The sequence below is a fragment of the Sardina pilchardus genome, chromosome 24 (assembly GCF_963854185.1).
Source record: "Sardina pilchardus chromosome 24, fSarPil1.1, whole genome shotgun sequence".
NCBI classification, from domain to species: Eukaryota; Metazoa; Chordata; class Actinopteri; order Clupeiformes; family Clupeidae; genus Sardina; species Sardina pilchardus.
The window spans coordinates 7128503-7137149 of record NC_085017.1 but is presented as its reverse complement, the minus strand read 5'-3'; the positions used below and the strand labels follow the sequence as shown (position 1 = coordinate 7137149).

Below are 8647 nucleotides of genomic sequence, written 5' to 3'. Positions count from 1 at the left end.
AATTTCTGCCCTTCCTATGAGTTGCAGCGTTCATCTCGTGCTAATCTGGTGCCAAGATAACGCAAGTCAACGGTAACATCCAGCCTGCCACTGAAAACACTCCACAGAACACCCGAAACAAATAAATTATAACGTCAGACTATCGATGCACATGCCTAGTGTTGATAGAACAATGTTAGAAATAAAACGAACCTTGCATCGCATTGCAATAGCCTACTTTGTTCCCTGTATGGCAGTGGCGGATTGATATTCAGAAACTAGTCCCTCAAAATGTAATAAATCATTGAGTTGCAAGGTTAGTTTTATTTCTAAAATTAAAACACGGACATGTATATCGATAGTCTGAAGATTTAATTTACTTGTCTCGGGTGTGCTGTGGAGTGAGTAGGCTAAGGGTAAGACTGTTTTGGACTGTTTACTGTTGAAATGCGTTAGCTCAGAACCAGCCTTAGCAAAGGGGAACGCTGCAACTGAAGGAAGGGGTTAAACGCGATAAAAACGATCTCCACCGACTTATGTCACCTCAGCAAAGTTGAAAATGAGGTCCTATGTCCAAAATTCCGAACTATTCCTTTAACACAATAATCACCACAGCAGTGAAATGTAAATCCCACAGACACACAAACAGACACACAGAAACACACACACACAGACAGGCACACAGAAACAGACAAGCAGATACACAGACCAACACACACACTTACTGTCCATTCCCATCCTGGATGTCGACAGCGGTCTGCAGATCAGCACTGCCGATGAGCAAACGTAGACACTCAGAGTGGCCATTCATGGCTGTAGACACACACACAGAGAAAGGAGGGTTAGCCAGAGCAATGTTCAAAACAACAAAACGTACTTTTCCCACTGCTTGAAAACAACAGTATAGAATATTTGGTCTAGAATCTAGGGATGGGCAACTTTGATGATGAAGAGGGTCACAACTATTTGATCGTCTCCATCAGAGGGCCAGATATGATTGTGCACTTCCACTGATAGGATCTAGAAGAATTCAAGACTCTAAACTAGCAAGAACTGGCAAGCAAATTATTGACGTAAAAAAAAAAGAAATCCCAAAAAGCATGCAAAAACTAGCACAACCAACAAAAGCTTCCTAGCTTCTTTGCTAGCTGGTGTCCTTTGGCAAGAACACCAAAACCAGACATCATTTCTCAAATGCCTGCTGAGGCACCATGCTATCTGTCCTGGAGCACAAATATGCTCAATAATGTGTGTGTGTGTGTGTGTGTGTGTGTGTGTGTGTGTGTGTGTGCGGGGGGGGGGTGAAAACACACGAGACGTTCAACTTGTAGCACACTGCAAATATGCTAAATAATGGCGTGTGTGCGTGTGTGAAAACACACGAGACGTTGAACTTGTAGCACATTGTGTGCTCCTCAGACAAGCCGTGACTTGAGGAGGCCCTCGCAGCTCTGGCAGCCTTAATGAGAGCTGGCCTGGGCTCCAGAACACCTCCGATTAAAACCGCAGCGCTGAGTTAAACACCCACTGCATCATTTAGACTCACAGCTGGGCTTCTAACTTACCCTTTGTGTGAGGGTGTGTGTGTGTGTGTGTGTGTGGATGTGGGAGTGTGTGTTTAGGGATGGGATCAAATGGCTCTCAGACTGTTTATCTCTCTCTCTCTCTATGTGTGCGTGCGTGCGTGCATGCCCTTGTAGGTGAGTGGACGTGTGTGTGTGCATATGTATACATGAATGAATGCGTGTGTGTGTGTGTGTGTGTGTGTGTGTGTGTGTGTGTGTGTGTGTACACCAGTGCTCACCTGCTGCATGTATGGGGGTCCTCTTCTGGGTGTAGTCCTTGACGAGGATGGAGGCGCCCTGGTTGATGAGCACGTCCACACACTCCACGTGGCCCTTGAGCGCCGCCAGCACCAGCGGCGTGTGGCCCAGAGACGTGCGCACGTCCAGGTCCAGCAGCGACTGCACCAGCACCTCCAGAGCCTGGTGGTGCCCGTGGTAGGCCTGCCGTGGGGGAGGAGGAGAGAGAGAGAGAGAGAGAGAGAGAGAGAGAGAGAGAGAGAGAGAGAGACACACACACACACACACACACACACACACACACAGATAGACACACACACAGAGACACACACAGAGACACACACACAGACACACACACACACACACACACACACACAGACACACACACAGACACACACACAGACACACACACAGACACACACACACAGACACACACACAGACACACACACAGACATTTGGAAACATGCATTAGTGAGATGTGGCGCAGTAAAGACGGATGAGCCTCGGCATGCAGCCGCACCGAGAGACTCCAGCAGGGCTTGATTACATGTAAACAAAGCAATTTTGGTGTTGGCAATCGGTTCATAACCCATCTATCCATTTCACAATGCTACCACTATCTCTCAAATATGTCACTTCAACTATGTGTGACTGACAAAACAATCTTTAGCATGACATATGAGGAGTTTTATTGACTTTTTTTTCCGCTTCACATACTAGATCCTGTGTCATTCTGTCTATATGTGGATTGAAGGAATGTGAGAATGTGACCGTGTTCTAGAATGGTGTGGTGTTCTACTGACCGCTAAGTGCAGTGGGCTGATGGGAGCTCGGCCATCTGTGTCGTTCAGGATGTCCGTCCCTGATGTCTCCATCAGCTAGACACACACACACACACACACACACACACACACACACACACAACGAGCTGAATACAATTTTATCTCGGGACAAGGAAGGTTGACAAAAGGTACGCCAAAATGGTTTGTGTTTAATACACAGCAGTCCTTAATGAAATTATGCTTTGCAATTATTTGCACAGAGCCAAAATGATTCTTAGGAAGTTTGTGGTGTTTCTGCCTTTTTTTTGTGTGCCATTTCTAATTCTGGCCACAAGGGGGCAGCCCTTGCTAAGGCCTGCAGGCCTCAGGCAGGCTTGCTTGGTTGGATTAGACTGATGCAATGAGCTGACCAGTGAGGCAGTATCCAGTTCTAATTAGCCACAGGACACCTCAATATGCAGACCGCAAGCAGGACAGACGTACAAAGAGGGACCGGGACAACAACAAGGAAAGCATTTTTATACAGCTCTGGGAAAAAAATTAAGAGACCACTCGACATTTTTCTGAGTGACGTTTGAATGAGTCGATGGTCATCTTCAAAATGAAGACACCACTGCACATTTTAATATGACAGTCGACTCATTTGAATGTCTCCCAGCAACCGTAGGATGACATAAGAAAAAATGATAATAATGATGAAAAACCCACAAGAAGCAAAACTCAGACTTACCACATCCAGTGGTGTTTCACTGGCAATCTGTAAGACACAAAGTACTTCAGTTAGACACATGTACTTACTGACAGTCTGAAGTCTGTTAAAAACACTCCAATGCCTGGAAATGGTCGGTAGACTAAATCCACTTTCGTAACAGCAAACTTTTAGTGACAAATTTGAGGTTTGAGTCAGGCCGTTCCCCACAATTTTGGGGTGCTGTTTATGAATATTTTGCTCACCAAGCATAATGTTGCATCTTAGCATAACAACATGGGGCTCCCTCGGCCACGCTGGTATTAAACGTTGACTGGTATTTAGTAGAGGCTTTTATCCAGAACGAAACGGACTGGAGAGTCCAACCCGGTTTGATCAAAACCACTGCTGCTCCGCTAAAGACACAATAGGGTAGCAATTGCCCCTGGAACTTTCTCCTAGCTATTCATGGAACGGAGTGTAGTCTTAAGTCTTGTTTTCTATATTTCTGATTATGCTACTGATGAGATCATAAATGGCCACAGCAATGAAGAGGAGTGTGCGGTGTTAAGACGGGTTCAGACAGTTCAATGCTCTGCGACGGCTTGCAACTACAGTACGTGCAACTTCTAATACAGACCGCTGCTCAGTCTCGTCGCATCGAGAATCTTTGGTGGGAATTGGGCTTTACATGTTCCATTATGTTGTGCATACAAATAGGTGCTACACAAATCAAGTTGATTGTAATGGTGGAGGCGGCGCGGGCTCCACTGACCAGCTCAAGGCAGAGGCGGTGGCCGTAGGCGGAGGCGTAGTGCACTGCGTTGTAGCCCTGCTTGTCTCGGATCGCCGGGTTAGCGTCGTTACGCAGCAGGTACTCCAGACATCTGGGGGAACACCAGGACATGTGGAGTCAGTGACAAATAACAATATAAAACACACACACACACACACACACACACACACACACACACACACACACACACACGTCAACAATATAAAACACACACACACACACACACAAACATGTCAACAATATAAAACACACACACACACACACACACACACACACACACAAACATGTCAACAATATAAAACACACACACACACACACACACACACACACACACACACACACACACACACTACAAGTTAACAATACAACATACACAGATCTAAGTGTACAATGGGAGATGTTTAAAATAAGTGGCACACACTAGGGATGCACCGATCCGATATTTGGATCGGATATCGGCCCCGATATGAACAAAATAGCTGGATCGGGGATCGGAAAAAATGAGCCGATCCATGGGCCGATCCGAATTCAATATAGTCTCAAAAAAAGGCTGAGCCATGACGCGCAACCAGCCATTTAGCGCAGCTCACTGCTGCGGGTTAGAGTGTGCCTCACCTCACTGTGTGCTCTGAGTGTCTAAATTCATGGATGGGATAAATACAGATACCAAATTTATGTCATAGGATCAAAAGAATATCTATACTAACCACCATTTGTCATAGATTAATTACGATCTTCATGCGTTTTGTTGCATTTAGGCAACACGTTAATGTGTAACAGTCAACAAAATAGGCTACTCAAACTAAACACATTGTCATTTTCATCTCCTGTATAAACTGTTCTTGGTATAAAGACATGCAAATGTTCAAATTGGCTGTTAAAAACTTATCATTTATTAGATAAAACATACAACTTCTACCGTTTACCACCATTCAAACTCCGTGTGAACTAATTAGTTTATCGCGGGGAAACTGCGGGACTGTACCACTATGAGTAAATAGAGGGGTTTCGCGGGTGACACCATTTTGGCAGGGGTGTTTCAATGTATGTCACTAATATGGGATTTTTATCTGCAAAATTGTTTTTTGTTAGATTTATTATTTAGTAATAACTGTGAACTTGAATTTGAATGCTGTTCCAAGTTGCTGCTGGTGTACAACTATTTATTTTTAATACTAGTAATATAATCAATAATGATGATGATAATTATAATACTACTACTAATAATAATAATACTACTACTAATAATAATAATACATTACCTTTATATCTAAGTGTTATTTTGTTAGATTTTTTTTAGGAAAGTAATGTTTAGTTAGGGAAAGACTGAAGAATGAAGTCAAGCCTGATGCCTTTAGTCTTTTCCACATGGTGAGGTATACAGTTTATTAATTAACAATGGTATCGGATCGGTATCGGATATCGACCGATACGTAGAGCCCAGGCATCGGTATCGGTATCGGGACTGAAAAAGTCGGATCGGTGCATCCCTAGCACACACCCACCTCAAGTCCCACTCACACACGCACACAGCCACCCACCCACCTCCAGTCCCCCACACAGACACACACAAACCCAGTCCCCCACACACACACACACACACACACACACACACACACACTCCCACGTCCCCGTGCCCGTACTCACTTGCCGTCGGTGTCGGAGGCGGCGGCGTAGTGCAGTGGGGTGCAGCCCCGCTCGTCCAGGTCATTCACACTGGCCCCCGAGCCCACCAGCGCAAACAGGCACTGATAATTACAGTTCGCCGCCGCATAGTGCAGGGGCGTCCTGACACCACACACGCGCGCACACACACACACACACACACACACACACACAAACACGCACGCACACACACACACACACACACACACACACACACGCAGAAAAGGCATAATTGATTACTTTTATATTTGTACATTATAGCACATCACATTAGCCGCCCTATAGTTCAAGGGCCACACATACACACACACACAAGGTATTGTTGATTACTTTTATATTTGCACATTATAGCACATGTTAGGTGCTGCATAATGCAGGGGCGTCAGGAACAATGACGACCAAACACACACACACACACACACACACACACACACACACACACAGTTGATTACTTTTATGTTTGCACATTATAGCGTATCACGTTAGCCGCTGCTTAACGCAGGGCCCTCCTGAGCTAAGAGAAGCCAGACATGTGAGGCCTTTAAGTGGCCCAGACACACACACACACAACCTCGCAAAACAACACTTCATGGCTGGTTATTTCAACCGATGACGACTAAAGAAGAACCTTGGAGAATAGAATAAATACAAAACAAACAAGCAGTGTCCAACACGCACCTCCCAAATCGGTCCTTCCTGTTGAAGTCTGCTCCGGTGTTGAGCAGGAGATTTAAACACTCCAGGTTCCTGCGGGCCGCGGGGAGGAGGAGAGGAAGAGGGGAAGAGAGGAGGAGAGGAGGAAGAGAGGAAGAGAGGGTCAGAACGTACGGAGGGATCACACAGAGAAACAAGAAAAAAAGAGAGAAAGGAAGGCAGTGGTTAACTAGATGTGCATGAATGAGAGAGTGTGTGTGCATGTATATCTGTGTGTGTGTGTGTGTGTGGCTGGGGGAGTGGGCTGAGGCGTGGAGCCAGCACAAAAGCCACATTGAGCAGAGGGACTTGTGGGAAAGGACGGACGAGCGCTGGCTGATGACTCACCCCCCTGCAGCCGCGGCGTGTAAACACGTCCTCCCAAAGTCGTCAGGGGTGTCGATGTCAAAGTCTGAGCACAGAGACATCAACAGATTAACCATCGCTCCCCTTACAGAGTCACAAATCTAAAACACAACACAGCCCTAACGATCAAACTGCTTTAATTACAAACACACTAATTACAAACTGATTTAATTACACTCTTAGCCCCTGCCGCAGTGGACATTACTGCACAATTTCCTTGTGCCGCAAAATTTGATTGCATACATAAATACTCACTACATTACAAGACCTGAACATTACATTTTATGCTGTTGCAGTGTTCAACAAATGCAACGTAGGGAGAAATGTCAAATGTTAGTCCTCACTTCGTGTGATTGGAAAGGAATAAAGGAAACGCAGAAAGTTCACCTCTACTTTTGCTGGGTTTGAACACACCCCTGGCCTGAGCTAGACCACTGCCAGTTAAAGGTCGACAAAGACAGACCTGCCTCTGGTCCAGGACCAGAGGGGTTCATGGCCGAATCCATTACAAGTCAGCTGTCAACTCCTCTAGGCTTTTTTACAGGTCCATTTCATCAGCCACAGGGAAGTCCAAGAGGAAGACAAGGTTGTGGTACTACATTTCCCATAAGGCATCAATACTCACTGGATGACAGGAGCTTCCTGCAGCAGTCGGAGAAGCCGCTGAGCGCTGCCAGGTGCAGGGGGAACATGCCGTGGATGCCCCGCCTACACAGGGGAAATGAGTGACAGACAAATCAACCAATGAGAGATCGGACATACCCTTCGTATCAACTGACAAGACAGCATATTTGTGGTTCCCATGCTGGCATTGATGCCTCAAGGGTTCCCACACTTTCAGGACGACCAAGTGTGCATACATAACAGCGTACACGTGTGCGTGTTCATGGCTATGTGCATATCTGCGTGTGCATGTGCTTATAAGATGCATCTAGTTCTAAATTACAGCGACATGTAAAGGCTAACTATTAGCCATGGCTTATACATTGGTTTTATAATATTTCTTCAGCTATGAGGTTAATAAACCGGGGCAGTTAGTACGGTATTATTAATATGGTTTTGTTCCTTTTAACTTGTATAAAACACTGTCCTGTGGCTTATACACAACGAGGCTAATACACAGGAAATTACTGTAAATCTACAGACAGCTTGATGGAGAGGACCAGTGCAGTAACTAGGCACGGGTGTGACACACCGACCAAGCATTTTTTTACTGGGAGTGAAACTGACCGATCGTTATAAAATTCGAATCACTTTCAAGCCCTGCACTTTGTGTTAAAAGATACTAGTGTGCAGCTTTTAGACTACAGCAACTCTAATAGCCTGCTTTCAGGATGATACAGCTGTGCATTTCAGATAAGCACTCTCGTCATGGAGAATGAAGATCTAAATTGTTGCTGTGTCAACCGATACTGTAGTTTAGTCTTAATCTGGGCATCTGTATAAAGCGTCTATTGGAGACCCTCTAGGTAAAGTGTGAGCCGGTCCTGACTGTGTGTAACCCAATGGCAGCAGCAGGCCCAACGCTTGCTGTGTCACGCTGAAGAAGTGTGTCTGGCCTGCAACGTCTGTATATGTGTTTGTGCGTGTGTGTGTGTGTGTTTGGGGGAAGCAATTAAAATCAAAAGCTTTCAAAATAAAAAGCGAGTGTCATCCATCATTCATAAAGTTTTATATGGAGACTCAGGAGGAGGATTTAGCGGCCGGTTGAGATTACATGAAGGTGTTGAGCGCATTAGTCTATTAGTCTGGCTATTTACAGTGGCAGGCCCGAGGCACCGGGAGCTGCTTCTCCGTGTCCGGCAGGAACGTCTCGAGCCCTGAAGCACGTACGGTGCCTTGATAAGAACAGCGCCGTGTGTGTGTGTGTGTGTG

At 45.6% G+C, this 8647-nt stretch overlaps 1 protein-coding gene across 1 annotated transcript in view; it reads right to left on the bottom strand.

Moving 5' to 3' along the window:
* Positions 1 to 8647, bottom strand: part of LOC134073022 (serine/threonine-protein phosphatase 6 regulatory ankyrin repeat subunit A) — a 49588-nt gene that overhangs the window by 10425 nt on the left and 30516 nt on the right. Inside the window, exons 11-19 of the mRNA XM_062529953.1 lie at positions 7398 to 7480; positions 6755 to 6818; positions 6392 to 6460; positions 5696 to 5836; positions 4028 to 4139; positions 3295 to 3321; positions 2586 to 2660; positions 1784 to 1985; positions 705 to 792 (exon numbers count right to left, since the gene is read on the bottom strand). Of these exons, the coding sequence (XP_062385937.1) occupies positions 705 to 792; positions 1784 to 1985; positions 2586 to 2660; positions 3295 to 3321; positions 4028 to 4139; positions 5696 to 5836; positions 6392 to 6460; positions 6755 to 6818; positions 7398 to 7480 (861 nt within the window). The remainder of the gene's footprint in view (positions 1 to 704; positions 793 to 1783; positions 1986 to 2585; positions 2661 to 3294; positions 3322 to 4027; positions 4140 to 5695; positions 5837 to 6391; positions 6461 to 6754; positions 6819 to 7397; positions 7481 to 8647) is intronic.